This window comes from Miniopterus natalensis, chromosome X, assembly GCF_054644295.1.
Source record: "Miniopterus natalensis isolate mMinNat1 chromosome X, mMinNat1.hap1, whole genome shotgun sequence".
NCBI classification, from domain to species: Eukaryota; Metazoa; Chordata; class Mammalia; order Chiroptera; family Miniopteridae; genus Miniopterus; species Miniopterus natalensis.
In genome coordinates this window covers 67979991-68002734 of record NC_142103.1, presented here as the reverse complement: position 1 = coordinate 68002734, position 22744 = coordinate 67979991, and the positions used below count along the sequence as shown (strand labels likewise).

Below are 22744 nucleotides of genomic sequence, written 5' to 3'. Positions count from 1 at the left end.
ACCAAGGAAGCTAGAAGAAATGCACGAATCTTTAGAGCTGGTGGCAATTACAGGGTGGGACCTCAGGGTCAGGCAAAGGTGATGACATCGCATTGGATTGGTGGGCACAGCCTGGGTCAGGCTCGGACAGAGCAGAGTGACAGGGATCCATAAAGTGTTGGAGCACAGTCTTACCTTCCAGGAGCAAGTATGTGCTGGCACCAGAAGTTAGTTTGCTTTGCTCTGTTCCCAGTTTTACAATGGAATGGGAACGGATTCCCAGTCCCAGAACTTTGTCATGCAGTGTGGTTTAACACAGGGCTAGGGAAAGATGTTGGTTTAGATGTCACAACTAAGACCCCTAGGCCACTGTTGGCTCTCACTCCCCCATAAGACCACTAAGATGACTCGTTGGTCAAGCAAAGCCAAGATCATTGCAGAAAAGGAGACCACAACCATGACAGAGCCTTAGAAGCTTCTTGGAAGGGTGAGGTCAAGGGTGGGGTATTTCTCATTGGGGTGGGTATTGCAAGGGAGGGCTCTGAAGGTGACCTTGAAGAATAAAGAACCCTCTCCAAAGCCCAGCAGAGTGAGCTATTGTTCTCAGCTGGGGGCTGTTACCCTGAGGAGGGCTAGTTGAATAATCTTATGTTTGGATAAAAGGATTTTCAGGAGTTCCTGAAATTAACAAGTAATTTGCAACCTCCTCTTCCTAGAGGAGAATTCCTGGCATAGTAAAGGCCTGTTACTACAGGGAGACAAGAGGCTGGGTGGTAAGTTATGGTTTCAGTTTTTGCCTGAGTAGCTCACTTTCTGTTTTTGGGGTTTTTTTAAATTTTTATTTTTGTTTAAAATGTTACAGATGTCTCTTTTTCTCCCCAATGACCCGTTCCACCCCGTTCCTTCCCCCTCCCCAGTCCCTCTCCCCACCATTGTCCGTGTTCTTGGGTTGTGCATATATGCACATAAATTCTTTGTTTACTCTCTCTCCCTCCACCCACCCGCCCTCCTCCATCCCTCTGACATTCGTCAGTCTCACTTTCTGAGGTCAAAAGCTGCTGTCTGGGGGAAGCCGCCTCGCCTTGGGGCTTGCTGAGAGGCACAGACTGGCCCTTCCAACACCACCAGCTGCTGCCCAGAAGTGTAGCATTTGAGGGGAGTTCATGGGAGGAGGGACTTGCCCTCTGCAAAGCCAAGGGAGGGGTGCACAAAGAGAATCACTCTTGGGGACTAGGGGTGCTTGACTCGTCCCGGTCTCATCTGGAAGTGGCAGAGCTTCCCCCTGCGCTGGGGGCTGAGCCAGTGGCAGCTGAGGAGGGCCCAGCTTTCGGCACAGCAAGGAGATGATGGGTTTCTAGTGGGCGGTGTCTCTGACTCCTACCCACCAGCACCTTCTACTGCTGCGCCCCCCCCCCGCCGCCCCCCCTTCCTCGGCAGCAAGAGCTGTGGGGGTAGGCTGCCTGCGGCAGAGCTGAGGGGTCAGGTAAAGGTGGGAGCCCAAGACAGACGGACTCCCTTACAGGGGAGCACTTTGAATTGGGTACAAGGGTAATGTTTGAAAAGGAATACCATTGGTTTCAAGAACCATAATGAGACTAATTACAGGAGACCTGAACAACGATGGACTCGGCCTTCGAGGTCTTAAGGGGGGTTTGGTACAACCCAGTGGTGGGGCAAGTGCTGGTAAAAATAAAGCCACTTTGTGCATATGCTTCCAAAGAGTTGAGACTACTGCAAAGACTAGTTGAAGGAGTGAAACTAGATTCGAAAAGAGAAAATGATGTCCAGTCTCAGATCAAGCCCAATGGAGAGAGCCAGAATTGGGGCTGGCAAGGCGACTCCAGCCCTGCCCCATAGGCCATTCCAGCAGACCCAAACCAAAAGGACACCTCCGTGACTGATGATGGGGGGGCCTCTGCTACCTGACACCTCACTGTCTCCCACCACCCCAGCAGGCCAGCTCTCTCCACTGTGGGACCCAGTTGCCAAGAGGAACACTGGGCTGCATGTCACCAAATGATTTGATATTGTAAAGATGACAGCTCTCTTGCATATTGGTTGGTTTTTCTCGTTGGTAGTATTGCTACAGGAAATGGGCACAGAACCGGGACCCCTGCTACATTTTCTAACTTGCTTTTACATAGAAACCCACTCTTTTTTGGTATGCTGTTTATTTGTAACCAGCCAACTGACTGCATTTGTTTATTTTTTAGAATTCTTTTTCAGGTGATTCTCTTGGACTTTTCAGTTGTACAACCATCTTATTTACAAATAATGAGAGCTTTGCTTTGTCCTTTCCAATACACATTCCTTGTATTTCTCTTTTTCGATGTTAAACAATAATGGTGGCCATGGGACTATTGTTTTGTTCTTGTCTAATGAAAATGTTTCCTTGGCTTCACCCTTAAGCATAACACTGCCTCACTGCCTTTTGGCTTGATATATATATATTATATATATACATATATATAGTGTGTGTATATATATATATATATATGAAAAAAAAATATATATATATACAGTATCAGCTCATTAAGCTATAATCTGTTGCAGATTTCACTTTCTAAAAATGGCTGGAATAATATTTCCCATTCCACTTGTTTCTAAGACATTTCCACTCCTTCATCAAGAGGTGGAGTCCCCTTAGCCTGACCGGTGTGGCTCAGCAGTTGAGTATCGACCCATGAACCAGGAGATCACAGTTTGATCCCCAGTCAGGGCACATGCTCGGGTTGCAGGCTTGATCTCCAGTAGGGGGTGTGCAGGAGGCAGCTGATCAATGACTCATCATTGATGTTTCTCTCCCTCTCCTCTCTGTGACTGCCTTCACTAGATAGAGTCTGGCATTAGCAACACTAGTCTAGACTTCCAAGGTTAGGTTCCTCTCTTGGGATGTTCACCCTTGGAACCAGGGTGATGAAGGGTGACATGAAGAAGCCAACATGCAGAGGGACCAATGCCCTCTGCCCTCAGCACCAGCTGAGCTCCCAACTGACATTGAGCACCAAGTTCCCCACTTGCCATCTTGGCAATGGAGGCTTTAGCCCTCAGTGGGCTTGCCCCAGCAGAGATGCAGATCCATGAGCAAAATGAACACGTGGAATTATTTTAAGTCACTGTTTTGGGGTAGTTTGTTCCACAGCGATAGTTAACTGGAACAGCATCAATTCCAATTCTTGTGTATTAAGAAAACTGAATCTTATCAAATACCTTTTTATCTTTATTTTTTATTGTGGTAAAATATACACATTAAAATTTATCATTTTGACCATTTTTAACTGTACAGTTCAGTGGCAATTAAGTTCAGATAATTCACATTGCTGTGCAACCATCCCCACCTTTCATCCCCAGAACTTTTCCATCTTCCCAAACTGGAATCTGTCCCCACCCCCCTCCCTAGCCCCTGGCGCCAACCACTCTACTTTCTGTCTCTCCGAGTTTGACTCCTCCAGGGGCCTCGTAGAATGGAATCATACACTATTTGTCCTTTCATGTCTGGCTTATTTTACTCAGCATAATGTCCTCAAGGTTCATCCGTGTAGAAACATGTATCAGAATTTCCTTCCCTTTTAAGGCTGAATGACATTCCATAGCATGGGTAGACCACGTTTTGTTTATCTGTTCATCCATCAACGGACCCTTGGGTTGCTTCCACCTTTGGGCTACTGTGAGTAGTGCTGCTGTGAGCTGTGAACACCGGTGTACAGGTGTGGCTTCCAGTCCCTGCTTCCAATTCTTTTGGGTACATACCCAGAAGTGGAATTGCTTCAATACCTTTTCGACATCTGCTGATGTGACGTTTGCTTCCTTTGACACGTTCATGTTTACTAGTTATAATGACAAACTGAAACCGGACACAAGGGGTCCGAGGCCGCCCGTCACTACTTGAGCCAAACTAAGCAGAGACGGGGTTGAATCGTATGTGAGAGTGTAATCAATTATTGCCGCAAAATGGGAAAGCCGTCGGTCACCCCGGAAATTCTGCTCTGATCCCCCTCCCCAGTTGGCTGCTTACACACCAGTGAGGGAGGAGATCATTACGTGCAGCTGCAGCTACAAGTGTAACAGGGAGCAGGGAGGGGAGGGGCCGCGGCCGGCCCACAGGAGCTCAAAGTCCGATACCCGGTGGCTAGTCTAGGAACAGCTCGGCCTGTTCCTGGGGCGGGAGAATGCGCAGCGTTCCTGAGGCCAACTCCCGAGTGGGTCAGGGTCCGGGCACAGCAACCCAATCAAAGCCTGTCCTGTCCTTGGTCTGTTCTCAAAATGTATTTCTCTTCTGAGTGATGGACCCACCGAGGCATCTTATCTTTTTACAGCCTTGTCTCATCCTCCAGTTTCCCAGGGCCTGTAAGAAAACCTCTTCTCTATCGTTAGTAAGGTGAATGATTATTAAACAGCTGTGGCTCTATTTTTATTACGTGCCTTTCTCCACTATTAAAACTTCCTACTTGAGCCATCTCTACACTTTTGGAATGAACTCCACTTGGTTATGGTATATTCATTCCTTTATCTGCTTTTGGATTATACTGGCTCATTTTTAAAACATATGTTTTTACTCTATTAAGCAGTTTTGTTAATAGACATGTTCGCATCCACATTTCAACATCAACACTTCTGAAGTCATGGTCTGGTGTCAGAATTAATAAAATCAAGCCAACTCATGTTTCACCTTTATTATTAAAATAATTCCTAACATTTTCAGCAGTTTATCTAATATGTGTGTAAAATGTGCACGCTTACTTTTATTTCGGTTTTTCAGGTGGTTTTCTATAAAGTATGTTTTTACTAAGTTCATGTGTGAATGATTTAAAAAACTACAGAATAAGGTACAATTGCAGTGTATTTAATAAACTGTTAACCAAAGCAAAAAATATATGTATGTTTTTATTGATATTAGCGAGAGAGGAAGGGAGAGGGAGAGAGAAACATCGATGTGAGAAACATCGATCAATTGCCTCCGCCCACACCCTGACTGGGGATCTAACCCACCACCCAGGTGTGTGCCCTGACCTGGAGTCAAACCAGCAGCCTTTCAGTGCACTGGACAACGCTCCACCGACTGAGCCACACTAGCCAGGGCTAGCTAATTGTTTTATACAGGTAATTTTTAATGTTCGAAATGTGCATTGATTTTTATCAGTGATAATGACCTGCAGTTTTCTTTGTGGTGTGTTTGTGGGTGAATGATCTTCTACAAGTTTGGAAACCAGATTCATTCAGTCAGCAGACGTGGCTCTGGACTCTTGGAGCAGAGCAGTGACTGAGACGCGTGCTGTCTTTGTGGCACTAATGTTCCCTAGGAGAAGAAGGCTCTTCAAATGTCATGAAACACATTTCTTTGCCTCTTTTACACACTGGAACTACCCATGTCTGAAAGGCCAGAAAGAACTCATCTGAGGCCTGAGGCTGTGGCAGGGGTGTCTGTCTGACAACCCATTTTCTTCTCTGCTCAGCTGATCTCTTTCTTCTGGGATCAGTTTTGGCAATATCAGTTCCCACTGTGGGACCCAATGTGTCTTAAAACCCTTCAGACCATAGCAGTGACAGGGTCCCTCCCAGCTTGTCACTTAAAATCACCTCTCAGACCCAGAACCCACCTCACTGGGTTATAGTGGTTCAAAAGAAGGGCCCCAATGCTTCTCCCAGTGGAACTTTGCCACTCCTCCCACCTTCCCTCCCCCTCTCTTCATACCCACTCCCTTCCTCTCACCACCCCCCACTCCCTCACCTCCTCCCACTCTTCTGCCCGCCTCCTGCTCTCCCCACTAGGACAGATGCCAACAAAGAGATGTGCAACCTCATTAGTCATGGGGAAATGCAAGATAAAGCCTCAACAAGATAGCTATACACATACCCCAGAATGATTAACACTAAAAAGACTGGTCATGCCCAGTGCTGACGAGGATGTTGAGCCAGAGGAAATGGAAACTGGGGCAACCACTTTGGATAATTATTGGGCAGTTTCTTAGGAACCGGAACTTCACCTACCCTAAGCAAGCAATTCCACCTCATAGGTTTATGAATTCAAAGAGAAATTTGGTTCATAATTTCAAAATAGGTTCATAATTTCAAAGAGAAATTAATGCATATGTCCATAAAAAACTTGTTTGTACATGAGTGTCCGTAGCACCTTTATTTATATTAGCCAAGAACTAGAAACAAAGCAAATACCCATCAACAGACAAACATAAACAAAGCTGTCATATGTCTGTAGCATGGAATACTACTCAGCGATAAAATGGAAGGAATGTGCTGATATGTGTATGAATGTCATACAATGTGTTCTATGCTTCCATTTCTATGAAGTTCTAGAACATACAAGACCACTCTGTAGTGATAGAGGTCACAATAGTATTTACCTTTCAGGGTTGGTTTGGTGGAAACTCCACTGCCTATGTAGGGAAAGTTCAAGGTATACGCTTAACAAGCTTTGGCTCAATAAAAAATAATTTAAATATGTGAACTTCTAAAGCTGTAAATTTCACTTTAAGTGCCACTTTCAGTATTACCCACCAGTCTTATGTAGTTATTTTTTATTTTAATTTTTTAAATATATCTTTATTAATTTCAGAGAGAGGAAGGGAGAGGGAGAGAGAGAGAAACAACAATGAGAGTCATTGATCGGCCGCCTCCTGCACAGCCCTTACTGGGGATCAAGCCCGCAACCTGGAAATGTGCCCTGACCAGGAATTGAACCATGACCTCCCGGTTCATAGGTTGATGCTCAACCACTGAGTCTCAATGGCTGGGCTGTAGTTATTTTTATTAATGTAGTTCTAAGTTGTTGTTTTTCCAAATCCTCACCCAAGGATATTTTTCCCATTGTGTTTCAGAGAGAGTGGAAGGGAGAGAGAGGGAGAAACATTGACGTGAAAGACGCACATGCCCTGACGGCGGTGGGAATGAGCCTGCAACCGAGGTATGGGCCTTTGGAGAGAACTGAACCCAGGACCCTTCAGTCCATGGGCAAATGCTCTAACCACTGAGCAAAACCTGCTAGGGCTAGTTCTAAGTATTTTTAAAATTCTCATTATGGCCTGGCCGGGTGTGGCTCAGCGGTTGAGCATCGACCTAGGATCCAGGAGATTACGGTTCGATTCCCGGTTGGGGCACAGGCCCGGGTTGCGTCGATCCCCAGTCGGGGGCGTGCAGGAGGCGGCCGATCAATGACTCTCTCATCACTGATGTTTCAACTCTCCCTCTCCCTCTCCCTTCCTCTCTCTGAAATCAATAAAGATATATATTTTAAATAAAATAAAATAAAATTCTCATTATGATTTTTAAAACTTTGCAATGAATGGCAATTATGTGTGTGTGAGCAGGCACACATAAGCATGTGTACCTGTACGTTATTGACTTGGAACCCAATTGCATTGCAGTGTGCTCCAACAATGTGGTCTGACACCAAGTCTTCCAACTTCCTTGCTTCTTGCTTTACAGCTAGGATGCTACTACTGTCTTTAGATGCCACTTGTGGATGTGGGGTGACCTGGGAGGACACCAGCCCATCAGAGAGAACCTTAGTCATAGGCTTGTTCACACTTTCTGTATCTTCACAGAACTGTTGTCTGCTTGACTTAAATATCTCCGAGGGAAACCCATAATAACCTCCTTCTATGATGCTAGATCTATTTCTTCCTGGAGTTCTGTCGATTTTTGCTTTATACATTTTAAACCTATTTTAACTTTATTCCTAAAATGTTCTTGTTTTACCCCAAAGTCTATTTCGTCTGATACTAATATAACTATGCCAGCTCTCTCTTGGTTAGTAGGTTCCTAGTATGCCTTTTTTCTCATTCTTTCACATGTAACTTTTCTGCAGACATGTTTTAAGTGTCTCTAATCAACAGCATAAGTGTGGAGGTTGTAATTTTTTTAAATATATCTTTATTTTTTTATTATTATGTTTTAAAAATATATCCTTATCGATTTCAGAGAGAGGAAAGGATACGGAGAGAGAGTTGAAATATCAATGATGAGAGAGAGTCATTGATCGGCTGCCTCCTGCAGCCTCGACTGGGGATCGAGCCCGCAACCCAGGCACATGCCCTGACCGGGAATTGAACCACAATCCCCTGGATCCTAGGTTGATGTTCAACTGCTGAGCCACACCGGCCAAGCTGGAGGTTGTAGTTTTGATACAATATGATAATCTCTGTAATCTCTGACAGTCCCCTGATCTAAAGTCCTCTCAGAGGTGACATCTGTCATTTGTTATGTCTGTCCTCACAGAAGCCTGTAGTGGGACTGGCTCAGCTCATTGTCCGTGTTCTAGGCTCAGCTCCTCCACCTGTTTGGTTTGTACAATATAAAGAACAATATGCAGGGTGGGGGGGAGCCCATCTGAATAGCAAAGATGAAAAGTTTTAGATGGTAAACATTTCTGAATGGCTCGCCTGGCAAGGGCAGGTTGCTCTCTGGTGAAGCTGAGAAGAGGGGCCGGGCACCATGGTCTCCTGTGTCTACACTTGACCCGTGACACATCCAAGTGTAAGTGCTATTGTGTTCTTGACGAAAGACTTTTGAAAATTAAGATTGTACTTTCCAGCCATAAGATATCACCTTCACACCCACTGGGATGGCTATAATCAAACATTAATAAGAAGGGGTGGTGAGGATGTGGAGGAATTGGAATCCTGTGTATTGCTGGTGGGAGTGTGAAATGGTGCGGCTGCTGTGGGAAACAGTGTGGCGGCTCCTCACAGGATTAAACACAGAGTTAGCAAGTGTCCCCACATTTCCATGCCCAGCTATATAACCAAGACAAAGGAAAATATCTGTCCCTACTTAGACTTGTACACAAATGCTCACAGCAGCATTACTCACAGTGGCCAAAAGGTAGAAGTGACCCAAGCATCCATGAGCTGATGACTGGGAAACAGTATGTGGTCTATCGATGCAGTGGCATGCTACACAGCCATAAAGAGGGATAGAGTCCTGACACATGATCACATGGACCAACCTTGAAAATATGCTGAGTGAAAGAAGGCAGGCACAAAAGTCCATTTATGTGAAATGTCAAGAAGAGGCAAATCCATAGAAAGTGGGTCAGTGAGTGCCAGGAGCTGGAGGGAGGGGGATGGGGAATGAATGCTTATGGGGCCAGGGTTTCTTTTTGGGTTAATGCAAATGTTCTGGAATTAGATAGTGATGATGGTGGCACAGCCCTGTGAATATACTAACAACCACTGAAATGTACACTTTAAAAGGGTAAAACTATGGTATATAATTTATATCTCAATTTTAAAAATGCCTTTTCAAAATGAAATTTAGATCCCAAGTCTTAGTGGCAAAGGCTCCAGTTACAAGCAACAAAGTAGCAGCCAAGAGCAAGGGAGGGAAGTGGCCAGGGCCACCTTGGCCACTTCCTACCTCCAGTGAACTTGAAGCTCATTCAACTTCTTTAAACTCACTTTCCTCAACAGTAAGCCCTCAGTGATGGTTCATCGCCAGAATGATTTGTGTCTCCTCGTCCATAATGCAGCCATAAGAAGGCAGAGCAAGGCTGAGAAGCGCTGACAGTACCGACACCTCATTATATGAAGAGCCTGAGCCGCCTTCATGCGTTACCCTGTCTAATCCTCACAACCACCCCACACCACAGGAGAGGGTTGCTGTTAAAGAGAGAGGAAACCGAGGCACAAAGAGCTTATGAAACTCACCCAAAGCCTCCTACGTACTGAACTGCAGAGACCAATGTTGACTTTAAAAAGAAAAAAAAGTGGTTAAATTCAGATAACATAAAATTTACCATTTGAACAGTTTTTAAATGCACAGCTTTGTGGCATTAAGCCCATTCATATTTTGCGCAGCCATCACCACGATTTATCTCCAGAACTTTTCCATCTCCCCCCACTGAAACCCTGTCTCTATGAGTTTGACAACTCTAGGGACCTCATACAAGTGGAATCACACAGTATTTGTCTATTGTGACTTGCTAGTTTCACTTAGCATCATATCCTCAAGGTTCATCCATGTTGTAGCATATGTCAGAATTTCCTTCCTTTTTAAGGCTGAATAATTTTCCACTGTTTTGCACATTCATTCCTCTGTCGATAGACCTTTTGGATAATGTGAATAATATTTCTATGAACATGGGTGTGTATATCTCTTAGAAACCCTGCTTCCAATTCTTTGGGGCATGTACCCAGAAGTGGAATTGCTAGATCATGTTAATTCTATGTTTCTTTTTTTTCAGGCAACCTCACTTTTAAACCAGGAAAGGCAAACAAGAAGGAAATGAAATTCTACCTCGCCCCCATCAGATCGACAGATAGTAAATCCTCTAACAGTACCAAGTACTGGCAATGCCGTGGAGCAGTGGGAAATCTGGTGGGCGGTAATTTCAGCAACCACTTTGGCAAGGGATTTGGCAACTTCCAGTCAAGTTAAAGTGTAGCTGTGCTGCACACAAGCACATTGCCTTGCAAAGTGCTCACACATAGCAGAGAGGCTGCATCAAAGGACGAAATACCCAGAGGGGCACCCCAGGAGACCTAGGGAAAAACTCTCACCAATCAGGTCCTGCAGCCAGTGGGAGAAGGAACTGGACCTTGTGGTGCACTTATAGAAAGTTGCAACACGTGCAAGACAGTAGTATATATTGCTGGTTACACATGCCCACTCGTCAGAAAGGCAGGAGGGCATGCCGGGGAGCAGAGTATACCCAACTCCGGATGGTGGTTACCTCTGGGGCAGGAGGGCAGAGATGGGACTCCAACTCAGTCTGTTAGGTTTCATGTCTTTCAAAGGAAGAGGCTTGTGCCAGCTGAGAAGGTGGTGGTACACACACCCTGGGGGAGGCCCCGGTGGAAGTTAGGCGGGGCAGAGAAAGAAGAGGCAGAAGTAAAACCAGAAGTTAGCAGTTCTGAAGAGAAGCAGAAGGCAAAGATCAAAGTGAAAGGCGGGAAACAGGAAAAAAAAAAAAGACTAGAAAAGCATGAAAATGGTTAGAAGGACCTGCTGTGCTACCTTGGCCCAAGCTGCAAATAGCAACATAACCCTCCGGACCCACAGCAGGCCCTGGCAATCAGCCAGCCCCTTGCTCAGCCATGTGGCTCAACAGCTACCAGGTCACTTACCAGAGAGGCAGCAGGGACTCAAGGGGCACCTAGGACGAAGACTGCTTGTCTTAGCAACAGCAAGGGGATTGCACAAACATATTGGGGCTGAGAAAAATGTGACCCAAGCATCCACTTAGCAGGGGAAGAGGTGTTCCCTAATCAAATGGCTATTAGGGGGCTTGCTTGAGGACACAAATCACTTAGTTGATATTTATCCAAAGATTTCTACTCTTGGAGACCTTTAAAAAGGTGAGAAGGAAATGCTTTGCCTGTTGGATGGTTCAATTTTTTTTTTTTCAATGCAGCGGAACTTTATTTCTCACAGTTCTGGAGGCTGGGAAGTCCAATATCAGGGTGCTGGCAGATTCAGTGTCCTGGGGAGAGTCTGCTTCCTGGTTCATAGATGCTGTCTTTCCAGTGAGTCCTCACATGTCAGAGGAATGAGAGAGTTCTGGGGTCTCCTTTATAAAGGGCACTAATCCCATTCATGAGGGCTCCACCCTCATGGCCTAACCACCTCCCAAAGGGCCCACCTCCAAACTGGAGGGTTCAATTTTAACTGCAGAGAAACAAAATATCCATTGCTCTCCCAGGGTGCAATGAAACATCTCACACAAGGTTTGGGAATTTCCTCTCTTCAATTACATATGATCACTAAGTGCGCCAGTGGACGGCGCTTTGGTAAACCACCATGCTGACGATGAGGACAGCTGTTCTATTTTATTTTTTAAAAATTTATCTTTATTGTTGAAACTATTACAGATGTCCCCCTTTCCCCCCATATAAATTCTTTGGTTATCTGTTTTATTTCTAAATGTAAATTTTATCTATTTTTATGATAATTATTGTTTTTAATACTTTAAATTTTTTAAAAATTGATTTTTAGAAAGAGAGGAAGAGAGAGAGAGAGAGAGAGAGAAACATCGATCGGCTGCCTTCTGCATGTGCCCCAATCAGGACCAAACCTGCAACCTGGGCATGTGCCCTGCAGGAACTGAACCAGCAACCTTTGGTGTACGGGATGACATCCAACCAACCGAGCCACACCGGCCAGGGCAATATTTTTATAATTAAATTTTTATCATACCCCTGGCTGGGTGGCTCAGTTGGTAAGAGCATCATCCTGTACGCCAAAAGGTTGCCGGTTCGATTCCCAGTCAGTTAAAAAATATTAAAAATTTAAAGAAAAAGTACTAATAAATTTTTATCATGAAAAAGATCTAAAGCAGCTATAAGAGATGTTAAGATTTGACAAAGCTTGCTGATGTGTATACTAGTATAATCTGGACAACCAGAAAACTGTTTTAAGCAAGACTAGAAACCCAAAAACTATGAAGGAAAAGATAGACATATAGCCCTGGCCAGCGTGGCTCAGTGGTTAGAGCATCGGCCCACGTACTGAAGGGTCTCAGGTTTGATTCCCAGTCAAGGGCATGCTACCTGGGTTGCAGTTTTGATCCCCAGCCCAGGTCGGGGCTCATACAGGAGGCAATCAATTGATATGTCTCTCTCACATCAATGTGATGTTTCTCTCTCTCTCTCTTCCTCCCCCTTCTACTTTCTCTAAAAAATCAGTAGAGACAATATCCTCAGGTGAGGATTAACAAAAAAAGATAAGATAAACATATAGACATATGTGACTACATCAATCTTCAAGCATGTTGCTTTAGGATACCCACAAAGTCAAAAGACAGCCTGGCCAGCGTGGCTCAGTGTTTGAGCTTCAACCTATGAAGCAGGAGATCATGGTTCGATTCCCGGTCAGGGTACATGCCTGGGTTGCGGGCTCGATCCCCAGTAGGGGGCCTGCAGGAGGCAGCCAATCAATGGCACTCTCATCATTGAAGTTTCTATCTCTCGCTCCCCCTCCCTTCCTCTCTCTGAAATCAATTAAAAAAAAATAAACAAACATGGTAAGTCAAAAGACAAACCATAGATTAAGAAAATGTATTTATCACCTGTATGACAGATGAATGGTTAATATTTACAATATAAAAAGAGCTTCTGCACTTTGAGAAGAATGAGGAAAGATATAAACAAGCAACTTCCAGAAGAACAAGCACAAACTTCCAACAGACAAATGCACAAGCACCAGTTGTGCATGTGTGTGTGCACGTGTGTGGAGGAGGCAGGAGTTAGAGTCACAGTGAGATCTCGGTTCACTCCCATCAGATTGGCACAAAATGAAAAAGCGTGCTAACACCTGCTGGTGAGTGGGGGCCCACGGAGCCCTCTCTCATCACTGGTAGAAATGTTTATCATGAGCGTCAGTGGGAAAAGCAACCCAGGGATTTAAAACCCACGTGCCCTTAAATCTCACTCCTGGGACTGACCCGGAAAAAGGCGAGCTCCAGGGCACAGAGGGGCACTGCGAACTTTCTAGCAGGGAATCGGTGCACTGTACAAGGACAGGGTGAGGTAGTTGGAGCGTAACGGAAGCCCAATGGGGCCCGGGGCAGCATCTGTGTCCATCACTGTGAAGCGGGGAGAGCAAGTGCATGGGAATGTGTTTCCCAGAGTGGAGCCACCAAATTCCTGACAGTCCTCTCAGGGGGCTTGTCGTACCCCACCTCCACCACCAACATGAGCTTGTGTTACCTACACAATTAGAGCAAAACCAACACAGCTATTTTTACTGGGGGGCAAATCTTTGGGCCATGGTATGGCAAGGCTAGGAAGAGGCTACGTGGCAACACTATTGCCACATCTTACAGGGAGTGAGAGCAACACAGGGCCAGGAGGGGGATGCCTGGGTTGCTCAGCGTTGTAATTTGCAGCGAAGTCAAACTTCTAGAGTTTCAGTTTCTGTGAAATGTGGGGGTTGGTGCAGATGGTTTCTAAGATTCCTCCCAGCTTTGGAACCTCTAAACCGTTAGGCCAAATGTGGGGAGAGGGCCCATTTGGTAACCATTGGCTTCTCAGCTGTGCTGTGTGGGGGCGTGGGGGTGTAAGATGTAGCAGATGATAGGAGCAACAAAAGATAAACGAACAGGGAGGGGCAAGAAGAAGGCCTTCTTAGAGCAGAGCCTGATGGGGGCATAGCTATCAGCCTCCTTCCTTTAGCAGGGGTGGGGAACATCTGGCCCGTGGGCCATGTACCCCCGTGAAATCATTTGGTCTGGCCCTGCCAAAGCAGCTGCAGGCGGGACTCGAAATTCAAAAAATCTAGGAGCTTTTTTCATAGCTAATTTTTAAATTGATAATTCTGTATGGCCCTTGAATGATGTTATAAGTATCCAAGTGGCCCTTGGCAGAAAAAAGGTTCCCCACCCCTACTAGGGTCTCAAACATTGCTGATACCCTCAAACCCCAGGGCAGGGATGAGGTGGTGTGTGGTCTCGGCCCCAGAAGCCAGGGCTGGAGGGGACCAGGAAGGTGCATAGCTAATGTTGGCCACTGAGAAACACTGATCAAAAATGGGACGTGGCTCAGCAGTTGAGCATCGACCTAGGATCCAGGGGAATGCAGTTCTATTCCTGGTCAGGGCACATGCTGGGGTTGAGGGCTCGATCCCCAGCGGGGGGGGGGGGGGGGGGGGGGGGGGGCGAGGCGTGCAGGAGGCAGCCAATCAATGACTCTCTCTCATCATTGATGTTTCTCTCTCCCTCTCTCTCCCTTCCTCTCCCTGAAATCAATAAAGATATACATTTTAAAAAATGGGGCAGAAAGAAAAAGTTCTAGGTCTCTGGCTTTAATTGGGTAGTTCAATGTACAGTTATCTGATTTAGCAAATAAAAAACACATGCCCAATTCCATCTGAATTTCAGATAACAATGAATAATTTTTCAATACAAGCACATCTCACGGTATTTTGGACACACTAGTACTAAAACATTATCCGTTGTCCTGCGTTTAATCTGACAACCCTGGATGAGAGCCCCTGCAGGAGAGTGGGGTTGGGCTTCTGGAGGCCTCTGCCCCACTCTAGGTGTCTCTTCCACAGGAGTCCTTTGGGTGGAGGTTGCCCTCCCCAGGGTCTCCCCACGCCAAGTAAGGTCCCTGTGCTCTGCCCCCCAGGCAAGTGGCGCGCTAGTTCTCCATGAAACCATCCTGAGTCACCCTAATCTGAGAGTACCACCTGCTCCCTGTGGGGGCCCAGCCTGGCACAGGAGTGGAATGAAAACCAGGAGGTTCTCAGGGTTATTTATTAAGTGTTGGTAGAAATAAAATAAGTTATTGGTGCTTGTGGTTCAAAGGTGTGGAATGAGCAAGACTATGCAAAGTCCCAAACAATTCTCAGTGGATCCACTCTGTCAGTCAAGTAAGCAGCTACTAAGAGAAAAATAGCAAAAGGGGGGGGGGGGGAAATCACCCAGATACTAGGTGAAGAGCCTGCTCCCTTCATTCCTCCACCCTCCTACCTCCATCTCTAACTGAGCCACCCCCTCTCCCTCCCTCTGGCCTCTTTGAGATAAGGGCAGCCTCTCTAGAGACACCCATAGTCTTTTTCCTCTTCTAGGGCATATAGAGCCTTCGAGACAATTGTAATGGAATAAAGCTGTTTCCCCAAGCAAATGCTGCCTCTGCTCTTCACCTGCTGACATGCTCTGCCTCGGGCCCCCAAGTCCTGGGCACGGGTTCACCATATACCCAGGCCTTGAGGGAGGGATAGAGGCTGGTTGTCACAGGCATCTAAGCGGAGGCAATGCTCACGGGCTCTCACCTGCTGGGTTCTTCAGGTGACAGCGTGGTTGAGACTCACCATCCATTTTAGATGTGCCCAGCTAGGAGAGATCATTTGACCCAGGTACCCAGTTTCAAAAGCATCTCGGTAGCAATGGTCCACATGCCAACCCGAGAGGCTCTAGGGAGAGAGGTCTCAGGGGGCACTGAGCTAATAGGCATCCAGTTCTGAGTGCCATTTGACAGGGACAGGGCCTCTTTTCTCTGCCCTCACCTTTGTCTTTAAACACCAGAGGCTTTTCAGGTGACAGAAGATGAAACAGGCATCTAAAGAACCCATTAACAAGCAAAGAGAAAGAATGCGGGGGGGAGGGGTGATGGTCTCTGGGGGTCTGCAGGGGGCAGCTCAAAGGCAGGATCCTCAGCATCTCTTCAGCTCCAGCATCATGACCCCCAGGCTCGCTGGTTCAAACACTGTCATATCATGAGAAGCATGCTGAGGGGTTTAAAGATGCCAACTCCAGGGACCTGCCCTGAGATGCCATAAGGAAATCATGGCTCCTAAGGACTTGGGGTGACTGGCATATGGGGATTGCTCAGATCATGCTCTCGGTCTCTCCAATGGCTACAGACATGACACTTTCAGTAACCCTAGCCTCTAAGGCAGGGATTTTCAACCTGTGTGCCACAAGGATTTTTAAAACTATTTTTGTCAGGGGCGCTGACCTCTTTTCCCTTAGACTGTCAAAAAAAAAAAAAAAAATGACAATAGCTAACACAATAGCCTTCTGGTGTGAATGAATCAAAACTATACCTATTTCTTTTTGTCAGATCAGCAAAAAATATATTTTTTGGTGTGCCGAAGAATTTTAGTAATTAGTTTATGTGTGCCGTGAGATGAGAGGTTGAAAATCGCTGCTCTGTGGACATCTAAGATACACCCTGGCTCTGAGGGTGGACCCATCTAGCAACATTCTGCAGAGAATTCTACTTTTTATTATTGTTTTAATCCTCACCCAAGGATATTTTTTCCATTGCTTTTCAGAGTGGAAGGCAGAGAGAGAGAGAGAGAGAGAGAGAGGGAGAGAGAGATATCAATGTGAGAGAGACACATCAATTGGTTGCCTCCCACACATGCCCCGACCAGGGCCGGGGATTGAGCCTGCAACCGAGGTACGTGCCCTTGGCCAGAATCAAACCCGGGACCCTTCAGTCCATGGGTCGACACTCTAACCACTGAGCCAAACCAACTAAGGCGAGAATTCCATTTTTAACATTTGTTTCTTCATCTAGACGCACTGCACCCTGCCTTGTTCCACAGAGGATATGAAATGACGTGGCTTCCATGTGACCTGCTGCTAGCTTGGCAGTTAAGGTGTTATGGTGAGTTAATGCTCTGATCTTCTGACTTCCCTATCAGTCTGCCGGGCACGTATTTCATGTGACTCACTCTCCCTGACCCCTCACCTCTGGGAACACTCACTGATAACCCCACTGCTTGGCCTGGTGCACTGGCCAGAAGCTCCCCTACCCCACTGTCATCAGCCCGCACTTATAACCCACATCCTGAAGTTATTGCAAACAACCATTCTTTCTCCAACTTTGAGTGTCAGGGATTTCTTGGGGTCATTTCCCCCAATATTTTATTTTGAAAAATTTCAAACTACAGAAAAGTTACAAGGATGGTATAATAGGGTAAAACATTTCACTCCTAAATACTGAAGCCCATAACTTTGAAGGAAAGGACAGTCTCCCATGTAATAATCATCTTATCACACCCAGGAAATTTAACACTGTGGACAAAATGTCATCTGATTGTCCATTTTGACACTGGGGGGTCAGCATCTGTTAAGTAGCTTCTTTCCATACTTTAATGCATCTTCCCCTCAAGAGGGAGTCTCTGGCAAGTGTTTAAATTTGTCAAAAATAAGAATGCAAAGTGGAACTGAAGCACATCACAGACTTTGGACCAAAAGTGGCCTGTAAGCCGCTGGAAGAGATGCCACCGGGCTAGCTGATGGTCACACAGCTTGAGGATCACAAAGCCCAGGCAGGATACTACTCCCAGAACCAAGTACACTCCTGAGCAATTGCTGCCGTAGCGCCTGTGGACACGCAGGGCCTGGCTCATGGCAGCAGCAATGTGCAAACCCAGGGCGACCTCAAACCCACAGGGGTGCAGCAAGGCAAGGCCATAACTGAACAGCGAGAGGCACTCGATGGCTAGGAGCAGGCAGGGCTCCCAGCCCCTGTCTAGGTAGAGGCACCAGGCCACTGGCCATGCAAAGATGGGTAAGGTGAACCACTGGTCGAGCACAGCAGCGGGGTGTGTCTGCAGTCCAATCCGCAGCCACTGCACGGGGCCGTAGACCAGGGCCATGCCAGCAAAGACATCCTTCAGGTAACAAGCCCGCTGCGCCTCACTGGGGTGCCCTGGGGCACTAACACTTCTCTGTAGCCAGTATACTCCCAGGAGCACATAGGCCAAGTTAATAAGCGAGTTGAAGGGCATGGCTAGGAAGGTGGGGAGGCTGGCTACTGGGGCTTCCGCATAGTGCTCATAGCCCACTTCGACAAAGACGCTTTCAAAAACACCCGTGTAGACAGTGGCCATGCAGAGGCAGCTGGCCACGGCCACATGGCAGAGGGCCTGCCCTGACTTGGGCTTCATCTGGAACCCTAGCTGTGACTTGAGGCAGAGAGCTTAAAAGAGTGGCAGAGCCTTCGCCGTTATTTCAGAATTCAGATAAACAGCTTTTGCAAAACACTTCTCTGCCTCCCAGCTGAGCCAGCAGGAAGACGTCCCGTGATTTCCGATGCAGATGCTACAACCTTGCCCGGGAGTGGCGGTGGCAGGCCAGAGGAAGGTGGGGGTTCTGCTGATTGGCTGGCACGAGTGGAGGACTGGTCTGCCTTTTTCCTTTGTGGTTAGAAAAAGAATGTGGTTAGAAAGAAAACCATCCAAAAAAGAGCCTCCATCTTGTCGACTCTCAGCATCAGGATCCGCCAACAGTTTTCATTAGAAGCCCCTAGAATCCTCTCTTGCCTAGGCATTTCGTGCCTCTCCTGACACCTATGCTGTTCTTCTCTCATTGTGGACTATAAAAATCCTGCTCCCTGCCCTAGTTCCCTTAGAGCCACTGTATTTAGAGACTCCAACATTTCCTAGATCTGTTCGTACAACTCAGACGGGTTTTCCCACTTCAGCAGTGTTATAAATGTGGACGTTTCCAAGCTAGCCCCAAAACCCTTTTAACCAAATACCCAGTTGAACAAGAGACCATTAGCTGTGGTCTGAGTTCTGGAATCCCAGGCAAGAGATGGTGTGGTGCTAGAGGAGGGGGAAGAGGGGGAGGAGGAGGAGGAGCACCTCTCCTCTGCTGCTTGGGTGTGAGGTCAGGCAGCACAATGAGCTTTCCTCCAGGCCTGCTACCCTGGCTCGCCCTCCTGCCCTCCCCAGAAGTCCTAGACCATCTGCAAATCACCTTCTTTCCTGTCTCACTATAAAACTTTCCATTTCCTGCAGTCAAAGAAGCAAATAATTTATTTATTGACTTTTATTTATTTTAGAGAGAGGAGGGGGGAGACACACATACATACATCGATTTGTTGTTCCACTTATTTATGCATTCACTGGTTGCTTCTTGTATGTGCCCTAACCAAGATCCAACCCGCAACCCTGGCGTATTGGGAAGATGCTCTAACCAACTGAGCTACCTAGTGAGGGCCAGCAGACAAACAATTTAAAAACAACGTAGACTTATCATTGACCGTCAACTGCTTTGGGGCCAGCTGTGGGGTGAGTTGGCCTAGTAGCCTAGAAATGTATTGAAGAAGAAAGAAGAGGTTTAAAGCTCTGAAAATGACTCAAAGCCAAAACAGCAGGCAGGCAGGCATGCAGAAGAGGACTGTCTGTGTCCCCTACCTACTAACTGTGTGACCTTGGGTCTTAACCATTCTGGGATTCAGTTTGCATACCTGTACAATGGGGATGCTACCAATACCTCTCCACAGAGTCCTTGTGTAAATTAGGTGAGTTTTTACAGATGCAGACCACTTAGCACCATTTATTTTTGAGGCATGACTGTCTATCTCCCCTCCTGCAGTTTAGGCCCTGAAGGGGCGGGACAGAGGCTAATTCTCTGCTTTCCCTTCAGGGCTCACTGAAGAGCTGCTCGACTTCAATTCAATTCAATTCGTGCACCAAGCAGGCACCCTTGCCCTGTGCCTACTCTTCATTGGTCCCATTTGCCACTTCACTGCTCAGCCGGGCTATGGGGGCTCCCTGCCTTCCCTGGGGAGGGAGCTGCTGGGCCTCATGCTGAGCTTTCTTGCTACTGTCTTTCCTGGCCTGGGAGTCTGCTCATAAGGCGACCACGAGGCTTAGCATTTCCACAAGTGAATGGAAGCCTTCACCCTCAGTCTGCATCTCCTGGATGATCACAAGTCTCCATCTCAGCATGTGGCACTGTCGGCACCTCCTGCCCCCTCCTTTCTGGCTAAGGATCCTCCAGGCCACCCCTGCCCTGGGGTTCCCACTGTCAGGACGGTGGCCGCTAACATGGTCTGCACTCAGCAGTCCATAGTATATTCCTCAGACACCCCCTGAATTGGATTGTGTCAACACCCTTCAGTGCCTGGCTCTTCACTCCACACACAATCCCATCCCGACCTCTTGGCCAGACATCAAAATGCTATCGCCACGTAGCCCTGAGAGCTCCCCAGGCCCAGTCTGTCTTCTAGCTGGAATGATACTGGTCTTTCTTCCCTCCTGCACCCTACCCAGCCTGCTCACATCCCCAGCTAGGCTGTCATTTCCTCTCAGGCGCTTCCCTATTCAGCTTCTAATTCTGGCTGGGATGGGAGCTAAGGCCTGCCTAGTGTCTTTGGATCCCTCTCTGCACCCATCTGGGCCTGGCTCCCTGGAGTGAAGTGCCAGGCCTTTAGGGTCCCATGTAGCCCAAACTAGCCTGACCCTTCTATCTACCAGCAAGCAGGGAGGAGAGCCAGGGACAGGAATCAAACACTGTCAACTTGATAGAGAAGGAGGTCCAGGAAGGACATGGAAAGTAACTCTTCTCTCCAGCCAGCCCAGCAGAGTCCACTTGGGCCCTTGTGCAAGCTGAAAGTGACATATAATCAAACCAGCTTCCACCAGGAAGACCACTGCTAGGTGCTTTATGGCCTAGCTCCTCTGTACCCTTGAACTGCCATGACCCTTGTTACGGGACAAAGTTCTTCAGATTCTCCCAGCGCCTGGCACACAAAGGTTGAAGGATCCACAGCATCAGGTCCCTGTTCTGGGGTCTTTTGGGGAAGTCCTGCAAAGCATGACCATCTCCTGGCTAAGGGGCTAACACACGTTCCTTAGATTCTCCTGCTTCCTGGGGTGATATGCATTTAAGCAGGAGCCACCATCATCTGTCACAGTGGCGGCTTTTTTGGCCTCCACCATTTGACAACTCCTTGTTGTACCCCTGACTACCCTAATCACCCTTGCTGCTTTCTGCAGATAAGGGGATGCCAGTCCGAGGGCTGCAATGTGGGACATCCCCAAACGGTGAGGTCAATCGGAGCCACCTGAATGCCCAAAGAACCTGGAGCAACCACAGGGATTCCTGAACTCTGGGGAGAGAATCTTTGAGTGTGGGCAAGGCCCCTGGGAACCAGCAGCTCAGCTTCCTTATTTTACAAGGGAGGGACTCGGGGCAAGAGAGGAGAGGTGAATGGCCAAGGTCACTTAGGGCAGTTGGTAGTACCGCCATACAGGTGAGGCCTCTTTGGCCTTTTTCAAACAAATGCTTCCAACCGCATAAAGAAAACCAGAATTACAACATAAATTTAATATGTCAAAAGACAAGTACTAAAACGTATTTGAAAATGTGAGGTATGTTAATATATGTGCTTCTTTACTAATAGGTTAAATTCCAGGATCTACAGGCAGGTTTAATAACTACAGTAATTTCAAAGTACTTATTCTGCCTGCCAGTAGGTCCTGTCATTTAGTTAATTTCAGAATATCTAAAACAAAAGCGATATAATCTGAAATGATCTGTCATTTTCATTGGTGACAAATCACCTGGCTAATGCTCTGTGGCCTACATTCATAATTGCGGGAAAAGCTGTATTTCAGCTAGAGGCTGGTGAAAATAAAGACTAAATAAATATGAGAGAAAGTGAAAAAAATCATCTGTTGTCACTCCAAGCTCCCAGACACCGATACAGGACCCCTGCACTACAGCCTGCGTCTGGGAAGCAAGGCAGTGCAGCTCCCAGGCGGCCTCTTGCAAGATTTGTAACCCATTTGGAACCCAGGGGAGACGTCAGTACCCACCTCTCAAGGTTGTTGTGAGAACTCACAGTATTGGCGCGAAAAGGCCACCGATCACCATCCGGGTATTTTGTCTCTCTCACTTAGCTGGGGGAAATTCAAATCTCTAAAAAGGGCGGACCCGAAAAATAGGTTTTGCGCCTGCGCAACGGGCGGGACGCCGGGCTCTGGGAAGCGGGCGGGATGGGGCGGGGTGACGCGAGGTGACGCGAGGCTACACGGAGCTGTCCCGCGCCCGCTCGGCTCGAACGCCGCCAACTTGCCCGTCTGCCCTGCGGCCGGCAAGACCGGAGGCAGCCGAGCAAACGGCGGCACCTTGGCGCACGGCCCCACAAAATTCGCTGGGACGCGGGCGGTGGCAGCTGCGGCGGCTCCCGGGGGCGGAGCCGGCGGGCCTGGGAGCCTGGGAGCCGGCTGCGTCACCGCCCACTCTCGCCACGCCTCCGCCTCCCCCCCCCCCCCCGCTAGGGGCTCGGGCCGCCTCTTCGGCGGACACTGGGTGTACGGAGCAGGAAAATGTCCGCTGCCCGGCTGGAGGGCGCGACACTCATGTCTTCCGTTAGCCACCATCAGCAACCTGTGCTCTGTCCCCACTGCTAAAAGCAGCTCCTCGGGCGTGTGTCCCTTCAGCGACCCGGGGGACAGTTCCCAGGGGGGGCGGGGCCAACTCGTCAGAGGCATTCTCATCCGGGTATTCCTTAGATGCCGCAGCCGCCATCTTTGTTTTGTGCTGAAAGTCGCTATTGAC

The 22744-nt window shown here is 47.6% G+C and overlaps 1 protein-coding gene across 1 annotated transcript; it reads right to left on the bottom strand.

The window, feature by feature from the left end:
* Window positions 1-17491: 17491 nt before the first annotated feature.
* On the bottom strand, window positions 17492-22167 carry TMEM187 (transmembrane protein 187). Its single transcript, XM_016215136.2, has 2 exons — window positions 22000-22167; window positions 17492-18585 (listed from the first exon to the last, which is right to left on the bottom strand). Exon 2 carries the CDS (start codon window positions 18334-18336, stop codon window positions 17536-17538), a length of 801 nt encoding a protein of 266 aa, XP_016070622.2. The 5' UTR covers window positions 18337-18585; window positions 22000-22167; the 3' UTR covers window positions 17492-17535.
* Between the last annotated feature and the right edge of the window lie 577 nt (window positions 22168-22744).

Excerpts from the sequence above, each read along its gene's own strand:
- TMEM187 (XM_016215136.2), bottom strand. The coding sequence starts at position 18,336 with ATGAAGCCCAAGTCAGGGCAGGCCCTCTGCCATGTGGCCGTGGCCAGC.